We start from the raw sequence: 20,792 nt of genomic DNA on the forward strand, positions 1-20,792 counted from the left end.
TTGTTTGTTCTCTATCTACACATTTTTTATACATATTCATTTAAGCATTACAATGTATATGTACAAAATGAGGGAAACCATTAACAAATAAGAAATTACTTCTATAAGTATTGTAAAAAAAAAAAGAAAAAAAATTGTTAATTTATAATATTTTCTACAACCTACTAGTAATTAATGGTGACCAAAGTGGAAAAGTTAGTACAATAATAAGAAGAATGATAAGGAGAATAGCAATGCAAGTACATTTTCTTGAACTTTTTTGCAACTCCCTAGCCTCTGTTAATTGTTCTGTTCCTCTTCTAACAAATGAACTTGCATGTGCCACATGACTCTCTATATCATTCAATTGTTGTCCTTGTGCTTCTACTAATGCAGCCATGTCTAGAAATATTTGATGTAGTTCAATCAAATTCTTCTCAATTTCCTTCACAGCATCATGTCTTTCTTGAATTTCTGATATTGTATCCATAATTTGCCCTCTTCCTTGTTCTTGAATCGCCTTTTGTAGGAACGACTCGCTCTCTCCACTTGATATTAAGTTATCTATAAGTTCATCATCTGCATTCTCTCCTGTTACCGTGAAGTACCTGTTATTAAACACATGAAATGATTTCAACATTTCTAAATACGTACAAGTTTTTAGTAAATAGACTAATAGTACCGTCTTGCCACAGTATCTTTATATTCTGAATTCATCTTCGCTCTCAGTGCTTGAAAATCATCCATGAGAACTTTTAGTTTCTTCCCTAAACCGCTAACTACAGAAGTCCTTGTTCGATCAGCAGAGGATCCTGGGCCACAACCCAAGTTCTTTCTATTTGCTACATTAGATCTTTCTAAGCCTTCAAGTTTTCCTTTAATAATCTTAACGCGTTTCAAAACAAGTGTCACATCTGAATCCATTCGAGCCCTTATATCCTTTACTTTTTTTGCACTATGAACGGTTTTGCTCTCTTCATTTGAATCTTGTAATCGTTTGTGTAATTTCTCAACCTCCTTCATATCCTCTTTCACATTCTCTACATCTTCGAAGAATTTAGCAAGATCAATGCTTTCGTTATGGGAAGGACCGGTGCCCCCAGTCCCTAATTCCAAATCATCCATCTGGACCTGTTGTTTTAGGTCCTGATACTTTTTAAGTGAAGGAGAAAATAAGTCATTCATTTTTATAAATAATCACCTTTTTCCTTTATTTCTTTTCGCAGTAGGTTCAATTACTTTTACTTTTTTTCTCTTGTATATGCCTTCTCTCATCAATCGTCGCCCCGGAGTAAGAAGAGAAGGCAATAAGAGAAATGGCTTCATTAAGAGACAATAACAAACCATGATCATTGTTTGGTGAAGATTTGAAAGTAATATTATTAGAGGTGAACCAGTCAGTTGTTAGTAGTAATTAAAATTCCACAAAAACAAACTTGAGGACAATAGATAATATAGGAAGATTTGTTGTTTTTTTGGCCACTTGGTATTACATAAAGAAACTTGTCATTATGAATTATTTGACCAAATAGGAAATTAAAATGCTAGATGTATATGTGTGATATTAGTGATCATAAACGTGGCTCGACGGTGTTAAAAAAAGATATGTGTCTTAAGCCTTCGAATTTAAGGGGCTTCATTTTTAATAATAACAGGTTATAAGTTATTAACTTTTAACAACTATTGAATATTATTTGTAGTAAAAAGGGATTATTAGAAGAAATTCGACGTATTTGGAGTACTTACTATATTTCATGAAAAATCATTTAAAATACCAACGGTTAAATTATCAAATGAAAACTAAAATAAATCAATTATATAAAAGTAATTAACAATTTAAGTTTAAGGCATCATTTGATTTTTGTCTTAGATCATTAATGCGCTTGAGCCGCCCCTGAGTGATCAAAGCGAAATGCATGATATATAAGTTAGACACATGTCATAATATTAACATTTCTTTCCTATATATACAAAATATGGTATCAAGTGAAAATAGTAAGATGTTTACGGAATTCGTCTATTTTTATTTATATTAAAAATAATTTAATTTTAAATTTTTTAGCTTAACATTAATGGTATGAATCTACGTCGTAGTTAAAACTACATCTTTTTTTATTTCTCAAAAAAGAAATCTTTAATTTATTTTTCAAATTTTGCGCACGTCAAACATATTATTGACATAGAATGAGATACAAGACAAATTATACATTAGAACAACACTTCCTACTTTATTTAACACGATTAACTCTTCAGATTACTTAAAAAGATAAACAGTTTTAATTGTACAAATCATTTAATGTTTTGAGTAAAATTTGCAGAAAATCTTATAATTTTTTTTGGTAGTATATTTATGTCAATTTCTATCTGGTAAAATTCTCCTAATAAATTATTTTAAAAAAATATCTTGTTATTTATGAGCAATGGAAAAGCAAACCGACCTTAGCTCAGTTGGTAGAGCGGAGGACTGTAGTTGTTGCTGGAATCCTTAGGTCGCTGGTTCGAATCCGGCAGGTCGGAATGTTTTTTTTTCCTTTTTAATTTTTTTTTTTTTTACGAAATATTTTATAATCGAGCCGGAACGATTTATAATATCAACCTATCTATTGTAAGCGTTTGAGACGTCTGGCAGGCCGGAATGTTTTTTAACTTCTTTTCGAAAATATTTTATAATTAAACCAGACTAATTTATAATATTAACCTATCTATGTAGTAAGTGTTTGAGAACACAGAGTATTAAATTTTTCTATGTAGTAAGCGTTTGAGAACACACAATATTAACCTATATACATAATAATTGTTCGAGAACAAGCAAAAAAAAATTCCGTCAAAATAAAATTTTACCTTTAAAACATGAGAAAACGCCGTTGCCGGGGATCGAACCCGGGTCACCCGCGTGACAGGCGGGAATACTTACCACTATACTACAACGACTTGTTGTTTTAATCACTACTGGTTTATATTCTTATAAGAATTTTGTACAAAATTTTGTTAGTTATAATTGATTAATACAATCTCCTTTGATTCATTTTAGATATGATCCTAAAAAATATATGATCACTGATGATGAGTCAAAATCAAAGTGTCAAATGCTTGCTAAAGAATTTGGACTTAGTTGATAAAGGACATAAAATGGACTAAAATGCTTGAACCCCTTTCATGGAGTTGCAAGTGTAATGGTGATTTTAGAATGTACTAATTGTGTTTGAAATAGTGGTGATACGATATTCAGATTCGTGATTGATTTTTTTCAACTGTAGGTGTCCTAATAAAGAAACTAAAATGGCATAGCAAATAGTTTGCTACATATAAATTTTTTTAACATATTATCAACGAGATGAAGAATCATGGGATCATGAAAAAAGGACTTCATCAAACTAATTAGGGATTTTTTCATAGACAGAAACATTGGATACAAGGTCACTCGCTATCAAGAGTTACCATAGGAAATTAAAATTTTCTTTTTGATGTTGCGAATCACATAAAAACAGAAATTTTGATGCGTAATAGTAACATAAGTCTTCCTTCCGATATATATTGCAATATTTCCAATAACATGTTCTTACTTTGTCTTTTCCTTTGTAAGCCATCAAATTTGGTCACACCTTTCGAGTTCTTTGGAATTCTATATCATTTTCTAATTTCCAAATAAATTATGTTTAGATATTAAATCGAATTCAGAATTCACACCGAATTTATAAGGAATCAAACTCATTAAAATTTTTTATCCAGTTAAATAATATTATATAAGTAGGAAAAAAAGGTACTAATTAACACGATACACTTTAAAATCAATTTATAGATTACCTTATATAATTAAGTTAGAAATTAAACTAGTTAACACAATATATTAGAGTCATTTAATACATTGGATGAAGATATATCATAGGATAGGATTAAGTTTAGAGTTAAAAATTATAATTAGTTAACTTTTAGGGTTTAATTATCGTACTTTCCTCTTAAATAAAACACTCTTTTGCGCTTTTCGTCTCTTTCTTTCTCTCAATTCATCAATGGCGGCTGATTCAGACTCCTTCTACTTTCCTCTTGAACTTTTAAGAGAAATTTTACTGAAACTTCCGGCTGAATCGTTAATTCGATTCACAGTTGTTTGCAAATCATGGTATTCACTTATCACCAGTTTTCCTTTCATCTCAGCTCACTTCGCCCAAACCTCACATTCCGAAACCCTTTTTGTTAGGCGCTATGACAGTTCTCGCAACAGAGAACACTATTTATTGTTTGAAGACTCTAAAAATCGACCCTTTAACTTGAATTTCACATCGGAACTGTATTTCCCATTCAGTTGCCCACTTGGGTATTTCAGAATTGTTGGCAGCTGCAATGGCATTCTGTGTTTGTCAGATGATTTGTTTGGTGAGTTACGGAGTCTTATTTTGTGGAATCCTTCTATTAAGAAATTTATAATTTTACCAATGCCTTCGATTAATCCTCAGTCGCCTCATATGTTTGTTTTTGGATTTGGTGCTGATTTGCGTGAGTCTGATGACTACAAGTTGGTTAGACTTGTGTATCGTAAGACCGATGATGTTGTGTATAAAGATCCTCCGGAGATTGAAATTTATTCGATTAATAGTGGGGTTTGGAGGAGAGTGATTGGGGTTGAGATTAAGCATTGTGTAGTGGAGTTTATGTGGTCTCAGGTTTTTGTGAATGGAGTTGTACATTGGATTGCGTATGATGTGGTTGCGAATGGTGGTGAACTTCGGAGTTTAGTTATGACGTTTAGTATAGCGGATGAGGTGTTTGGGGAGATTATGTTGCCGGATGCTTTAGTTGGTGTAATTGCAACGAATTTATCGGTTCTGTTGTTTGAGGAATCGCTTGCTGTTGTTAAGTATGAGAGGGAGATAGATGTTGCTTCATGTGAAGTATGGGTGATGAATCAGTATGGAGTTTCGGAATCTTGGAGTAGATTGTATAGTATAAATTTGGTTGCAGGTATGGAGAGAGTAGTTGGATTTAGGAAAAACGGTGAAGTTTTGTTTTCAACTAGGAGTAGTGATTTGGTTTCGTATGATCCAAATAGTGGACAAAATAGGGGTCTTCGTATTCAAGGGAGCTCTCGCTCGTTTTATGTTCAAAATTACATGGAATCACTTATTTTGCTTAAAGGAAACAATGTCGTTTCGCGTGGGTTGTTGGAATGAATGGGAGATTTATGGACGGAATGAGTAGCTGGACTACAAAAGTTGTCGATACAATAAAGAAGAATGTGATCACAAGGCAAGACATTTTACCAAAGTTAATGGTTGTTTCAAGGTAGTGGACGTGATGTTTTATCAAATTTGGTAGACATTGTTTAGAGCTATCTGATCAGAAAGGTAATATATACTGAATGTTGAATTACATGGAATCACTCAATTGTATGATATATTTCTAAGTTCATTGTGAAACCTTATCCTAATCAAGCAATGGACCTTGTCTTTATTCGTCGATTATCATATCGAGTGTCATATTATTTTGTTGTAGCTACTGTGATTTTCAGTGTATTTTTTTCTTTTTGAGCAAAATATGGTTAGCCCTTTTAAGATGATGTTGCTACTCTTCTTTGTATATCAATCAAATATTTTTAGAACGATCTGTACTCGGAAGACTTGATTTCTTTTCTGCCATTGATGCGAAAATCAAATACAAAACTCGAGTTCAAAATTACATGGAACTTCACAATAGACATCTCTGTTTCCCGGATATGTCAATCTTGATGTACTACCCAGCTGCTACCGGGGGCTGTTTTCATACCCCTCTTGATCATCTCTCTTCTGAGTTTTTCCGCTTCCTCAAATCGGCCATTACTGGAATAAATTCTTGCCAGAATCACAAAATTTGCAGGATTCTCAGGCTCTACTTCAAATAAAGCTCTTCCAGCTATTTCTGCTAGCTCGACTTCTCCATAAGTTCGACAAGAAGCAAGTAGTGCTCCCCAAGCTTTCGCAGTTACTTTCACTGGCATTTTCCTAATAACGTCATACGCCTGATGCAATCTTCCTGACCTACTCAATACATCTATCAAACACGCGTAGTGATCACTGCTTGCTTCAACACCATAGCGAACACTCATACGAGAAAAGTACATCTGTGCTTCATCAGCTAGTCCAGCATGACTACAAGCTTTCAAAACCCCAAGAAAAGTAATTCCATCAGGCTTGATATTAGCCTTCTGCATTTGCTCGAAAACTTCAAGCGCGGTTCTTGCTTGACCATGAAACGCGTAAGCTGATATCAAACTACTCCAAGCAACCACATCCCTGTTTCTCATACTAAGAAACACAAGATGAGCTTTCTCAAGACACCCGCAACGCCCATAAGCCTCGATTAATCCACTTCTCAATTGCGGATCTGGATCAATATCATTCCTTATCGAATACCCATGAATCTGTTCGATCAAATTCACATCCGCCATACCAAGACAAGCACGCAACAACGCAAGAACCGTAATCAAATTCGGCTTCAAACCCATCCTCCCCATCTCTCTGTAACACAAAACAGCCTTACTAAACCCATCCTCTGTCTCCGCCAACCCCGCGATAATCGCGTTAAAAGTAGAAGAATTAGGCTCCACATCCATCACTCGAAACAACTCCAACGCCCTCCCAACCTCATCACAATGCGCGTAAACCGAGATCATCGAGTTCCAAACCACTACATTTCTCTCCGGAGATTCATCAAACAGTTGGCGTGCGTACTCTACAGAGACACATTTCCCATACATGTCTACTAATGCACAAGCAACAAAGGGGTTGGAACCGAAAGAGGCTTTGATTGTGTGTGCGTGAATGGTTGCGCCGAGCTGAGAGAAACTCAGCGCGGCGCAAGATTTGAGGGCGAGAGGGAACACGAAGGGGTCGAGTGAACGAGAGAGAGTTGAATGGATTTGGTGAAAAAGAGAAAGAGCTTGTTCATGTTTGCCTTGATTGACATGAGATGTTAAGAGTTTTGTGTAAGAAAGCAAAAGTTTGAAGTTTGAAGAAAAAGAACTCATTGCCTTGTGCTTTTTGCCGCCTTGTTTTGAATATATATATATACCCAATAAAACAAAGTCCCTTAATTTATTTTGTTTTAAGCAAACGCAGTTATCTGATGTGGAACCAGAGTTGTGAGGGGTATTGATAGAGAATACATATGTTGTTTCAGAACTCACTAATCCAATTGATAATGAAAATATTGTAGAATAATTGTGTTTTACTTAAGTCATTTGAACACATTAGAAAACAAATGAGACTAACACGGTTTGTCTTTATTCCTTCAATCAAAATTATTACAATTCGAACACAATTGAAGGCATTTACAATAGAAAAACCGATCGAAATCAACCAACAGTGTTTTAAAGGAAAAAATTATGGGTGGTTCAATGATTCAATAGAAAAATGACGTGGTTAGGGTACCCGAAGAAAAAAACTTAACAAATTTAAGGATCTGTTTATGTATTTGGCCAGAAAAAAAATATAGGCAATTGTTAATATGATACCGCACTATATATGATATTAATAATATTTTTATCAAGTCATACCAATTAAAAAGTAATTATATAAAAAAAAAATCTAATTTATACAACACATCTGGAAAAAAAATTTGATTGTAGCAAAAAAAAAATAAAATTGCACTAAAATACGACTATTTTCCTATTGAAACACACAGCAGACCCAAAAAATTGTTCTTATCTCACCTAATATTTACATAATTTATGCATAAAAATTTTCAATTTATAGATTTATGAATTTTTCGGGTCGGGTCACCGGGTTGTCTGGCGGGCTACCGGATTTTGCAAAACCCCAATTTTCTGGTAATGGCAAAACCCTAAACCCTTAACAACAATGTCGATTACTCTCTCATTTTTCTCATCTTCAATTCCCACTATCAAGAAAACCCATAAAATCTCCTCAAATTTTCCTTCAAATGCTTTCTCTCATAATCAAATTCTTGATTTTCCCTCATCTGTTGCCAGAATTAAGCCTTTGAAACTCGAATTGAAACACAAATGTTGTGGAATTTTCACTAGTGATTGTGGATTTCAGTTACGTAGGAAAAATGGGTTTATTGTGGAAGCTGAGAGTAGTGGAGTAGATTATGGGAATAGTGTTGATAAAGCTGAAATTGATGTTCGTGGAGAGAGCACAATGCCTGATAGATTCAGATACTTGACTAAAGAAGCTCCTGATAAGCCTGTTAGATGGCCTTGGTTCATAGGTATATCAAAAAACTCTTATCATATGTTCTTTTTGTAGGGAAAAAAACTGCCCCAAATAAAGTAGAATGGTTATAAATGATTCATATAGTTGACCCCAGAAGGCATAATTGATTGATTGATATGTCTTTGAAACTAACCTTTTGGTAATTTGGCTTTGGTATTGCTGTATGAGAATTGAAAGTTGCCCTTACAAAAAGAAAAGAAGTCAGCTTTTTTTTTTTTTGTTTTACTTTCTTTTGATAACAGTGGTATTTGGACTAGCTTGCTGGCAACTCGACTAGTTTCATGGTGTACCTGCTACCTTCCGCCAACAAAATGGATATAAATATATAGTCGACCCCAAGCAGGCTTAGTTGATTGATTGATATGTTTGTGAAACTAATCTTTATACAGTTTGATTGTACTCTAGCTTTTGTTATTATGTTTTACTTAGTTTGATGTTTCATGTGCTGTTGTTTGCTAGTATAGTGATTAGGGAATTCGTAATGGGAACAGATGAAAGATATTGAGATGAGGATAGAGATCATTCTGTGCAATGAATGAAGTCTGAACGAATGCTGCTCTTATTTGAATGAAGGGGAAAAAAATGTGATCTTTATAAAATGAATGTTGTTATTTCCTACCAGTAGTTCAATGGCTTAAGATAATAGCTTAATAATGGTAAACTAGGACTACCTATCCTCCTGTTTGATTCTGGTTAACTCTCATCTAAAATAGATTCTCGTCTCTTTATATTTAGTAAAGTAGCTGATATAAGAAAGGCACCAGAAGGAGGAATTGAACTTTGCACAATTCCAGAAAACCATGCACTAGTTAAAAGCGGTCTCAACAGTCACTCTATAAAGCCATGTGCATGATACAATCCCATTCATATCTGCTTTGACAGAATTGTTTCCTTGAGGATCTTTTTTCACAATTTACACTCTGTTCTAGGTGCCTCAGTTACCTTTAATTTTTGTTCTAGTTTTTTTGTGTTCTCGTCTTCTAAGGTTCATGAATATACTACAAGACAGTCCACTTTCTTCAACAGCGCTGAATACACAGCAAATGTATTAATTTGTGCAATCAGTACGTATAGATAGATTCTTAAGTTTGAGAACTAGTTTAGATCTTGAGCCATGGGACAGGTGAACCATATACCTATAATATCATTTGACTGAGTACCTATTATTGAGTGGTATAATATGTATGATGACTGAGTTCCATAGAATCATAATCCCCCCCCCCCCCTCTCTTTCCCATTGAATGAGTATAGCTGCTGCTGAGTCGTTGGGTGATATTAGTGGTAGCGCAGCTACATTTTCGAGCCTTCAGTAAGCAGGTCGCTATTCTCTTTATCTAATGAATGCCACAATATTTTGAACAATTCTTCAAAATTGATGAGGGTTTATTGTTATGTCTTTGTTTGGACTACATGATAAGTACATAAGCTGCTTGATAATATTTTTTTATTGATACTAGTAGAAAGAAAGCCCAAGATACCACGTAGTTTTGGTGGAGAACTTGCTGGGAACACGTATCTACTGTTAGAGTATTGTGTACTTGTTAATCATTTGATTTTCTTACGATTCTCATTTGGGTAGTAAATCACATTCGTGTTCTGCACTTTTCATGTGTAGCTCTCTATTTATGAATAAGTGTTCCAGCTATAAACATAGAGTACTTCGCTGACTCCGCAATTATTGTCAATATGCAGCATTAGCCTTTCTTCTATATGCCTGGAGGACTGTCTTATGGGAACTGGGTAATTGGAAAAAGGCTGTGGATGCTGTCTTCCGATTTCTCGGTTACATCTCGAAACTTGCATTCGCTGTTGTATACTACTTCATAGGGGATCAGATCACAGCTGTAATTAGATTTATTGAATCATCAATTTATTCCATTCGAGCTTTCTACTCCAGTGTAATTGCATATGCACCAGTACAAGAGCTGACAACAATCATCATTTTGGCCTCTTGTGTTCTTGCTATTGGTGAAGCGGCAGCTCCAGATTCTGTGAACAGCCAACCGTACCTTCTTACAGCAGCTGGAATAATGGGATTTGCTGCTGTGAGAGGTTATATTTCCGAGCTGTTCTTTTGGTTTATACTCTTAGGCTTGTTTTTCTTTGCTCGATTTATCAAAAAAAGAGATTATGTGTCTTCCGCAATGCCTGCTGCTGCTGCATTAGCTGCTGTGGGAGAACCTTGGGTTAGACTGGTAGTAATGGTCTCTTACGCAGCTTTGGCCATTCTGCAATACTCTAAAACACCTTTCAATAAAAGTGAAGGGGAAACTATCGGTGCAGTTAGGAAGGTCCCGGTTCCTCTGATATGTGCTGCACTGGCCATTGGTGTTCGACTTGCTGCAAAATGGGCTGGTTATCGACATTTGACTTGGATGATCGTTTGATATGCACCCCTTTCGAGCTGGTAGAGCATATTTAGTTGTTAGTTTCTACAGTGAGAGCATGTTCTCTCATTTGGCAGAATTGCTTGTTGTTTCTCTTTTTATTGCCTGTCCAGTTCTTTTTGTACAACTTAGAGCTTATTTTCTTTCAAATTTTGCTCTTGACTGTACTAAAGTTGTAATCTTTATTGCCTTCTACATATATGAAATTTCTCAATTTTGAGTTCTCTTACAGTTTTGGTCCAGTTTACCATTGTTATTAGCAAATCATCTCGTATTCATCATTGTCATTAATGAAAACTTCAACATGAAACAGATGACCTTCACGTGTCCAAATTATTCGAGAAAAAAAGGTTAAATTTTATTTTTCGGTGGGATTATTTTATCCCACCTTCTATATGGGATAGTATTCACCATGGGATAAAATAATTTTTGGGATCAGCTAATATCTCAAATAAAAAATGGGATAAATTAATCCCAAATTTTATTTCGAGTGATCATCTTTATTCCACATGTCAAATGACCCCATTATATTTCATTTTTAATTGCGTAAACAGATATCTAAACTTTGATTGGTATTCCTAAAATTATTGATATGAGAAAAATATGTATATTTCAAAAGTAGTTATTTCATCATTCAATGTTATTACTTTATATGTTTTGTTGCCGCTTTAACTATTTTAAGATTGAATAATGTGATTTATTTGCTTAATAGATAAATCCTTAACATCAATTTACAGAATAATAAAATAAGGCAAAAAATTGGTTAAAAGAACTTATTATAATGAGAAAGTATATAAATACTCATCTGAACTTGGCACGAAAATTTACTTTAGTACTTAAATTATACGGGTGTTTATATATCCCTTAACATATTTGATGTGAATTATTTTCAACCCTTCAAACACCAGTCATGTGCGTGTGTTGTTACAACTTAGAACGGCTCGTTAGTCATCTTTTAACATTTTTAAAAAAATTAAGTTTGCCCCTCCAACGGTATTATCCGACCCATTATCCATTTTAAGAACAATTTTCACTTTTTAAGAACCCTAATTACCTCTTCTCCCTCACCAATCCAATCATTCAAAAATGGTAACCTAATTTATCATATTTTTCTTGATTTTTCTCAAATCTTAGCTCTTCAAACCTAAAAATGAATCTTTGAAAGAATTATTGTTCTTTAAAATGTAATATTCAAACTTATTCTTCTTCATCTATTATTTTGATTTTTGTTTTCTCACTTTTCATTTTATCAAGATTGTCGTTACTTCTTGAACAGAAGATTTTGCAAATCATTCATTTCTTCACGAAAATTTTAAATTCAGCAAATCCTTCACGCTAACGAAAGAAATATCTTCAGATTAGGTCTTGCAAATTTGAGAGAATGAGACTCGGGCTTAGAGATTGGGTTGTATTTTGGAAAACTGGTGGTTTATATAAAACGGGTAAGATATTCTTTATATCCTTAGAGACGTGAACCAATGAAAACGTGTTTGTGTAACAAAGCCCAACCTTCAACTAGGCTGGTGTTTTTGAAGGGTTGAAAATAATTCATATAAAAGATGTTAAGAGATATATAAATACTCAGTTTAAATACTAAAGTAAATTTTGGCCCAAATTCAGAAATTTTCTTAATGTATTTTCTCTATAATCATAGCATAAGTGTGTTGATTGTCTCGTTGATGAAAATATATAAAGAGATAATAATTTGATAACTTGCATAGTAAAATAGAAGTTCTTAGAAATAGTTTGAGATAGTCATGATACCTATTATTCAAACTGAGATTTTCTTTTTAAAAAAAAAAAGAAGGAAAAAGAAATAATCACATAAATTAAGATAGAAGAAGTATCAATAAAAAAATCAAACATCAAAATTTATCTATAATTAATGGACCAAAAGAACTATTAATTAGAAATACTAAATTGACATATTAGATTGACTTTGGATTAGTTAAGATGAATTAAGTTAATAAATGGGTAAACAAAACAATTTCACTTTTTGAAAGTTTTTGAAATTATTTATTGTGGCAGATTTTGGTCCCAACTCTCTCGTTTGCCATATCTCGTTCGCCTCTCTCCTATCTCGCTCGCATCTCTTCTTATTTATATGTATTTCATAGCGTATTTAGTGACAAAAATACATGTATTTAGGTGTGTTTGACTTGAAATTTAGTTAGTGAGACAGTATGTAACTATTTCAAACTATTGAAAAGATTAGTAAATATGATAATTTTTTTGTAATTGAAATTTCTAGCTTTTATTTAAATATGGTAGAAACATTTATATGACTAAGAAGTTGTTCTTTAATAAATAAGTGAATTAATGACTCGTTCAAAATTTATTTGGCTAAAATGGATTGAATCTGAGCTAAAATGCATAAAAATCCACCTTGTTCAATTCTTTCTAAATTTTAATTATTTTATATGCTCTTATTTAATCAATTTTTAGTATCAAATTAAATTATTAGTCCTCTTTATTAACACTCAATATCAAATAAAAAAATTAAACTAAATAAATATTAATACACTCTTTGATGGGCCCAAACTTAAACGGGTCGAATGGAATTAGGATTTGATGGGCTAACAACTCGGATCCAGGACAACACAATTAGGGTTTCGCCGCCCCCCTTTCTCTTCTATATAATGCTAACAACTCTTCATCTTCTTCATCATCAATCACTTCTCAATCTAGCCTCCTCCACTAACCCTTCAATGGCGTCTTCTATTTACTTTTGTCAATTTTGTTGTAGATCTCTGCACGTAGCCTCCCGGGCTCATCCGATTTATATTTTTTACATGAAGTTAGAAGCCCCAAAGCTCGTGCTATAAGTTTTTTTGCCGTTTAGTGTTGCAGTATTAGCCCTTTTGTACCTTTAATCCATGGCTTATCTGTGTCAAATTAACGGCTAAATCCCATTTTTTACAACATTGTTTTTGTTAATTATGATGCCTCATATCACCTTTAGCTTTTCTTCTAAATTCAATGAAAAATATAGCTAGTCAACGAGGCATATACCAAATTGCGGTGTTTACGTGGGGTTTATGCATTTTTTTCCTATTGTTTTACTCCTAAGTCCACTGCTATATTATTGATTGATTCTCCAAAAATATTTTTCTTTTTTGAATTTTGGCTATGATTAGAAGATTTATCCGCGCTTCTGAGAGTGATCTATGAAGCATATGATAAAAAAAATGGTTGAATTTCTTAATATGAGCCTAATTTATTTATCTCTTTGTTTGAAATTTGGCAGTGATGATATAAATTCAGCTTTAATGCCAGTTCTGCTTCTGATTTTCTGTGATTGATAGAGCTGTTCATATTTTCTGAGCCTTAAAATTCTTGCTTTACATTTTTCATTAGTTGAGTTTTATCTATTTTTTTGTTAATTATAGGCCAGTGATGTATGGTAATTGTCCGTACCATTTGAGGAGCTTTTTAGCTCCATTGATGTTATATTACCTTTAGCTTCTGAGGCCTTTTTAGTTTCTTCCTCGTTGCGTGAATTTGAATTAGTTGCGTGAATTTGAATTAGTGGAGCTCCAATAGCTGATTTATCCTTATTTAGTTGAGCTCCAATAGCTGATTATCCTTATTTGTTTATGTTGCGTGAATTTGAATTAGTCGAGCTCCAATAGCTGATTTATCCTTATTTAGTTGAGCTCCAATAGCTGATTATCCTTACTTGTTTATGTTGCGTGAATTTGAATTAGCCGAGCTCCGATAGCTTATTATCCTTATTTCGTCGAGCTCCAATAGCTGATTATCCTTATTTGTTGTTGTATGTTGCGTGAATTTGAATTAGTTGCGTGAATTTGAATTAGTCGAGCTCCAATAGCTGATTTATCCTTATTTAGTCGAGCTCCAATAGCTGATTATCCTTATTTGTTTATGTTGCGTGAATTTGAATTAGTCGAGCTCCAATAGCTGATTTATCCTTATTTAGTCGAGCTCCAATAGCTGGTTATCCTTATTTGTTGTTGTATGTTGCGTGAATTTGAATTAGTCGAGCTCCAATAGCTGATTATCCTTATTAGTTGTTGTACATAATGAATGATGACCATTTTTAAGGCTTCTTTATCTGGTGGTTGAAACATAATCCATTTTCGATCAACTCGTTCCCTAGAAGCAATATTATTTGTGTTGCTCTATCGTATTTTTACTCTTTTCATAACCCCTTTTTGTCAATTGTGTTTGGAGTAACACTGTGGAGCAGCTACATTGGAAAAATACTTGTGCTTATGATGATATAGTCCATGTTAATGAGGTGTGGTGGATCCAAGACCTTGCTTTGCAGGGAGAACCACTTGGTGAAACTATATTACATATGATCATATTGGATTTTTTCTGAGGCTTTGTGTTTTGATGAAATATTTTGAGTTCACTATACCCTTACTCCTTTAAATTTTGGGTGTAGGGTCTGATAAACTCATATAGTGTTTATGAGGTGTTGTCATCAGCTTCTTCTTTTGTATCAAACATGTTTGGAGTTAAATAACAGCACTACATTTTCTTTGTCATCGTTCAGATTCTCTAAAAATGTTTGTTATACTTTCTTGTTGTGGTTTAATGTTTGATGAATTGAGTTTACTCGGGTCCTCATTTGTTTTTATTAAGATTAAGGTCTGAATTTGAATACACATCTTAATATCAGGATTTGCATTAAGATTTGAATGTTTTGATGATCTGAATACATATTTGAAAGTAGAACTGAAATTAAACATTATATTAATAAAATAATTGAAGTGTTACTTAAATTATTTTGATTGATATCACGAAAAAAGGAGTAAAGTTTGTATTAAGTATTATAAATATATTGTTCGTGAATTTAATACAATTTTAGTTCAATTATAAAACATATGTAATACAATTACCTTTCTATAAACTTCATATTTTTCGAGTTTCAATCTAATATTTATCCTAAAATCAATTATAAACTAAATTAAATCCTCTTAAAATTGTGCTATAAATTGCAAATGATATTTTTCGATTACTTTAAAAATAATCCATCCAAACTAATTACAAATTCATAAATTTCCAATAATTAATTTAAAATTTGAATTTTTATAATGACCATCAATATTGAACTTTCAAATCTATACTTTTAAAGATTTGAAATTTCTATTTGAGAACATGATATTGTACATTTTTTTTATTTTTCTATTTCTTCTCTTCGTGTTTTTAGAAATAACTAATGAAATATAAACAAAAAAACTGGTTCAAAACAATTATTTAAATAATTTTTTTTAAAAAAAGAAGAATAAAAAAAAAGAGAGAGAGAAAGTATGATACAGAAAGAGACAATGAAAAAGAAAAAAGGAGGAGAAAGAGGCGAAGGTAGATATGCAGTACAATTTTTTAATTTTAAAAAATTGTTATATTTAGTTAAAAAATTATATTAATATAAATAATAAATATTTATTTAATATTACCTTTTAAATTTATTTTCCTTTTTTCCTTTCAGATACTTAAATTATAAGTCTTACGATTGAACACTTTAAAACCAAGCCATTTTTGCAGCAAGCCCAGATGTTTTATGGGTAACTTTCAAATCATACTTAGGTGAAATTATTACAAATAAAAAAATGATACCATTAATTGATAGTGATTTTTTTTAATTGAATTGAATCGATATAAAATCTTTGATATATTATAATAGTGTATTCAACATATTGAAAATTTAGATACGCCTTTAATGTCACATCAAGGAAATACAATTTGTGGCTTAATATTTCGATAAAAGTCGTTTTTAGTTTGAGACGTGACAAACGAAAATACTTGACAAGAGAAATCATGCCTGTTTACCCGACAATTGAAGGTGTCTAAAATGTTTATTTTTTTTAATTAAAGAATATTTATTCACTTGTATTGAGGTGTTTTGGAAATAATTTTTTCTGTATGAGAAGTGTTTACTGAAAATTTTAGAAAAGAAATAAGCATTTTTAAAGTAACAGAAGCTAAAAGAAAGTAATTTTTTCGAAGGAATATGAGAAAAGTTATTTTTAAATTGATTAGCTAAATATAAATTATTTATTTTTTTAAAATGTATTTTAAAAAATTATTTGGGACAAGATTTTTTTTCAAAATAAATATATTATGAAAGTTTAAAACCTTTGTATAAATATCGATTTCGTTAATTCTCAGTTTCTCCTCCTTTTATTGGACAACTTGCACATTTTGGACAAAAGGAACAAAATATGAGTTTAATTAAGCAATTTATATGGTTGGTGTAAATAATTTATATACCAATTAATCAACTTTTACTTGTAATGCGTCATATTTAAAATTCTTAAATCTCACATTTTAAGAAAAAATATTTATAGAATTATTTGGATGATCACAATAAGAGTTTTTGACCAAAATGAGCTATTTTTAAAACCAATTCACCAAAATAATACGTTTTTAATTTTTTTCACAAAACTAGTATAAACGTACTTCATGGTAACGTTTTAGGATATTTTCATTATAAAAATTCAACGGACAAAAAGTTAACGGGTTGACGACGTTAAACGCATAAACGTAACTGTGAGTAACATTTTAGGTGTAAAACGTTACTCAAGAGTACGTTTTTGGAGAATGCAATCACGGGCCACTGACTCCAATCCTGCAAAGGCGGAGTCAAATCATTTAACTGTAAAACGTTACAATGAGTAACGTTTTACACCTAAAATGTTACTTTGACTCCCGTTTCTTAGATTTGATTGATTGATAGTTGAAGGACTGGTGCAAAGCTGTGTGTAGAAGATAGTAGGATAAGAATGAAAGTGAAGTACTCCCTCTTAACCATACTTACAGAGGAGTCATTGTTGATATAAACGATCGAAAGATTTCATTTCAAGCTTTATCTATCTTTCTCTATAGGACATTGTGTAAACTTCATCTGATATTTGGGCAGATATGCGGAAAGTGTTATAGCAAAGGTCAAATTGACCCAGTTAACAGTTGAGTGTGTAAAGAAATTATGAAACTTTTGTTGAAAGAAAACGAAGAGTTTCTGAATGTACATTTAACGTTCCTAAATGCACTCTTATTATTTCTCTGATCATTGCTTTTAGAGTATAATATATTTGTGCTTGAAAATGTTTCCAAGTTGATGGATGTCAAGAAAACATCTCACTGTTTGTTTGTAGTTCTGGCTTAAGTGGTAAGTTTCTTATATCATATTTTGCGGTTGTCTAAAGGAATAGAAAAGATATATTTTTTTCCAAATAGCTATTGGTAGTCTTTGGGATGCTTTATTTGAACGAGCGTGTTCTGAAATAGCTTTTCTATCTTCAAAAAATTGGGGTAAAGCTGTGTATATTCCACTTTCCGTAGACCAACATCAACTCCATTGGAGGTTTTAATATCTCTATCATATTTAGGAAAAAAATTAAAAATTTCTAATATAGGAACTGCCATTGTAAGTTAGCAATGTATGAGCCGCAACCGTACTTGCGTACACAAAAAATTAGTAACTCTTTAGATTAAATTTGTCTGATTTAGTGTAAATACAATTAATATAAATACTCTATTTCTTATAATATTTGTATCAATATGAATGTTACCGAGTCTGATACAATTATGAAAAATAAGAATTAATAATAATAATAATAATAACAAATAATAATAATAATAATAATTTTATCCGTCCCCATTCCTTCAACTATCAATCAATCAAATCTAAGAAACGGGAGTCAAAGTAACATTTTAGGTGTAAAACGTTACTCATAGTAACGTTTTACAGTTGAATGATTTGACTCCACCTTTGCAGGATTGGAGTCAGTGGCCCGTGATTGGATTCTCCAAAAATGTACTCTTGAGTAACGTTTTACACCTAAAACGTTACTCACAGTTACGTTTATGCGTTTAACGTCGCCAACCTGTTAACTTTTTGTCCGTTGAATTTTTATAATGAAAATATCCTAAAACGTTACCATGAAGTACGTTTATACTAGTTTTGTAAAAAAAATTAAAAACGTATTATTTTGGTGAATTGATTTTAAAAATAGCTCATTTTGGTCAAAAACTCTCACAATAATAATAATAATATATCTTGTATGATTTCGCAAGTGACGACTATGAAGGCGAACGAGAGTGTATACAAACATTATCGCTACCTCATAGATGTTGAAAGGTTGTTTTTGAAAGACCTTTAATTCGAGAACAGCAAATTCACAAAGAAGAAGAAAATAGTGTAGAAAACATATGAACTAACAAAGGAAGGCATATAAGAAAGAAACAAGAACAATAAAATAGTGTGATAGTCGAAATACATTAAACAACAAAATGATGGATATCCTAATTAAATTCACCACAAGCCAAAATCCTCGAAAAACAAAAACAACCATTCCCTAACAGTAACCTTTTACTCAGATATGCGACCTTCATAACCTCTTATCTAAAGGTCATGTAACAAATAAATTAAAAAATATGTCATGTCTTGTACGATTTCTTTACTAATACTTCTTCGGTCTACGTCTCTCTCATCAGCCCCACTATAACGAATCTCTCAGACCTTTTTACTGGGCATCTAGGCATCTCTTTTCCACATGTCCGAATTACTATCTTAATTTTTTTCCTCATCTTGTCCACCGCAGAGGCCACTCAAACTTTAATACGGAAATGCCCATTCAGAATACCTATACTCCTAGAATGCGCCCACACATCCATCTTAAAACAACCGCATTTCCTGAACATAAAAGTTTTTGACTAATCAACATTTAGTCTCATACAACTAAGTCAGTCTAACCACCACTTTATAAAATTTAGTTTTAAGTTTTGATGGTATCTTTTTGTTATACAAGATGTCGGATGCAAGCCTCCACTTCATCCTTGTCTCACTAACACAGTATGTGACATCATCATTGATCTTTCCATATCCTTTGATTTGAGACCCCAGATATTTAAATCTTTCACTGTTGGGGATAACTTGAGTATCAAGTCCAGTCTCACTTTGACGCCCATTTTATACGTTTCATTATTGAATTTGCACCTCAAATACTCTGTCTTGAACCTGCTCTTTCTAAACCATTTAGAATTCAAAATTTGTCTCCATGTCTTCAATTTAATATTGATCGTGATGTGTGTTTTCTCAATCAAAACAATATCATAAGTTAATTACATACATCAAAATATCTCATTCAGAATATATCGCGTCAATTTATAAAGACAAATAGAAACAAACTCAACACTGATTGTTGGTGCAACTCAATCTCAACTACAAAATACTTCGAGTCTTCTCTACGAGACTGGGCCCCTTCTCAAAGATTTGATGGAATGGCCCACCCCACCCAAGAGTTCTTAACTCACCTGTAAAATTAAAACAAAGAATATCAATAGGAAAAAATTACAAAAGTATACTACTTAATACTATTATTAACAAAATATCAATATATACTTATATTTAATTACAAACTAAGTTTTTACATTTCATACATAATTAAAAAAATTATTTTTTATTTTTATTCGGAATTTTCTCTCTCTAGCTTTTAGTAGTTTGTGCCATATTAAATGGAGTGTAATTTGGTATTTAGATTATTAATAACTAGTGAACTTAGTCGCGCTTTGTGCGATAAAAAATTATTCGTTAAATCTGCTAAATAATTAATTTTTTGAATAGTTGATTATTAAATATATTTCTAAAAATTCTTTATAGCCTTTAATCTAAATATATCAAATTTTAAGTCTTAATTAAGTTTATTATTAGTACTTAAATTTTATATCTTTTATAATTTGAAATCGCTTAAGAATTTTTGAAATTATAAAAAAAAAATCCTAAATTTATTCTCTTTTATTTTAATAAGAAAAGTAAATTTAATGTAATAAGTTGAACTCTTTATGAAATTTAAATTTAATTTAATAATATAATAAGTTCAATGTAAATATAGTTTTTTTCTAAATTTTCTCTCTTAATAAACATACCCATATTCACACGTTTTTTTTATTTCCTTTTTTTATGTTTTGTGTAGTTATTATTGAGATTCCTTTTATATACAGATTTTGTGGTAGCAATAAAGTTGGTACAGTATTATAATTGTGTTATAGTTCCTAGAAATATTATAAATTCCTTTTCACACGTTTAAGTATTTTTTTTCATTTTACGTATTATAGTTTTTTTTTTCTTCGTATCGAGTTATTTATTTTATTTAATGATTTTTAAGGTTTATCGTATCAATAAAATTAGTTTTGTCAACTTTCAATATAGCAAATAAAAAATTATAAATAAGTTTTTATTTTTAAA

General features: G+C 31.8%; 4 protein-coding genes and 8 non-coding genes across 12 annotated transcripts; 9 read left to right on the plus strand and 3 right to left on the minus strand.

Moving 5' to 3' along the window:
- Positions 1-119: 119 nt before the first annotated feature.
- Positions 120-1,322, minus strand: LOC101257900 (syntaxin-124-like). Its single transcript, XM_004248099.5, has 2 exons — positions 662-1,322; positions 120-587 (listed from the first exon to the last, which is right to left on the minus strand). Exons 1-2 carry the CDS (start codon positions 1,162-1,164, stop codon positions 155-157), a joined length of 936 nt encoding a protein of 311 aa, XP_004248147.1. The 5' UTR covers positions 1,165-1,322; the 3' UTR covers positions 120-154.
- Positions 1,323-2,412: 1,090 nt separating this feature from the next.
- Positions 2,413-2,496, plus strand: TRNAY-GUA (transfer RNA tyrosine (anticodon GUA)). The gene is given in 2 exon segments: positions 2,413-2,449; positions 2,461-2,496. It is a non-coding gene; the product is annotated as a tRNA-Tyr (tRNA).
- A 342-nt stretch (positions 2,497-2,838) lies between these two features.
- TRNAD-GUC (transfer RNA aspartic acid (anticodon GUC)) lies at positions 2,839-2,910 on the minus strand. The gene has a single exon. It is a non-coding gene; the product is annotated as a tRNA-Asp (tRNA).
- A 1,079-nt stretch (positions 2,911-3,989) lies between these two features.
- On the plus strand, positions 3,990-5,528 carry LOC101257310 (F-box protein At3g07870-like). Its single transcript, XM_004248419.5, has one exon. It carries the CDS (start codon positions 3,990-3,992, stop codon positions 5,145-5,147), a length of 1,158 nt encoding a protein of 385 aa, XP_004248467.1. The 3' UTR covers positions 5,148-5,528.
- A 54-nt stretch (positions 5,529-5,582) lies between these two features.
- On the minus strand, positions 5,583-6,979 carry LOC101257019 (putative pentatricopeptide repeat-containing protein At1g03510). The gene has a single exon (XM_010328755.4). The coding sequence runs from the start codon at positions 6,977-6,979 to the stop codon at positions 5,693-5,695; it is 1,287 nt and encodes a 428-aa protein (XP_010327057.3). The 3' UTR covers positions 5,583-5,692.
- A 583-nt stretch (positions 6,980-7,562) lies between these two features.
- Positions 7,563-10,805, plus strand: LOC101257605 (uncharacterized). Its single transcript, XM_004248098.5, has 2 exons — positions 7,563-8,184; positions 9,882-10,805. The coding sequence occupies exons 1-2, from the start codon at positions 7,812-7,814 to the stop codon at positions 10,574-10,576; spliced, it is 1,068 nt and encodes a 355-aa protein (XP_004248146.1). The 5' UTR covers positions 7,563-7,811; the 3' UTR covers positions 10,577-10,805.
- A 2,521-nt stretch (positions 10,806-13,326) lies between these two features.
- On the plus strand, positions 13,327-13,486 carry LOC112940239 (small nucleolar RNA snoR134). The gene has a single exon (XR_003244204.1). It is a non-coding gene; the product is annotated as a small nucleolar RNA snoR134 (small nucleolar RNA).
- Positions 13,487-13,700: 214 nt separating this feature from the next.
- LOC112940235 (small nucleolar RNA U36a) lies at positions 13,701-13,790 on the plus strand. The gene has a single exon (XR_003244200.1). It is a non-coding gene; the product is annotated as a small nucleolar RNA U36a (small nucleolar RNA).
- A 24-nt stretch (positions 13,791-13,814) lies between these two features.
- Positions 13,815-13,907, plus strand: LOC112940218 (small nucleolar RNA Z223). The gene has a single exon (XR_003244183.1). It is a non-coding gene; the product is annotated as a small nucleolar RNA Z223 (small nucleolar RNA).
- A 57-nt stretch (positions 13,908-13,964) lies between these two features.
- LOC112940238 (small nucleolar RNA snoR117) lies at positions 13,965-14,050 on the plus strand. The gene has a single exon (XR_003244203.1). It is a non-coding gene; the product is annotated as a small nucleolar RNA snoR117 (small nucleolar RNA).
- A 757-nt stretch (positions 14,051-14,807) lies between these two features.
- LOC112940219 (small nucleolar RNA Z278) lies at positions 14,808-14,924 on the plus strand. Its single transcript, XR_003244184.1, has one exon. It is a non-coding gene; the product is annotated as a small nucleolar RNA Z278 (small nucleolar RNA).
- Positions 14,925-14,969: 45 nt separating this feature from the next.
- LOC112940231 (small nucleolar RNA snoR97) lies at positions 14,970-15,081 on the plus strand. The gene has a single exon (XR_003244196.1). It is a non-coding gene; the product is annotated as a small nucleolar RNA snoR97 (small nucleolar RNA).
- The last annotated feature ends 5,711 nt before the right edge of the window (positions 15,082-20,792 follow it).

This window comes from Solanum lycopersicum, chromosome 10, assembly GCF_036512215.1.
Source record: "Solanum lycopersicum chromosome 10, SLM_r2.1".
Taxonomy (NCBI): Eukaryota; Viridiplantae; Streptophyta; class Magnoliopsida; order Solanales; family Solanaceae; genus Solanum; species Solanum lycopersicum.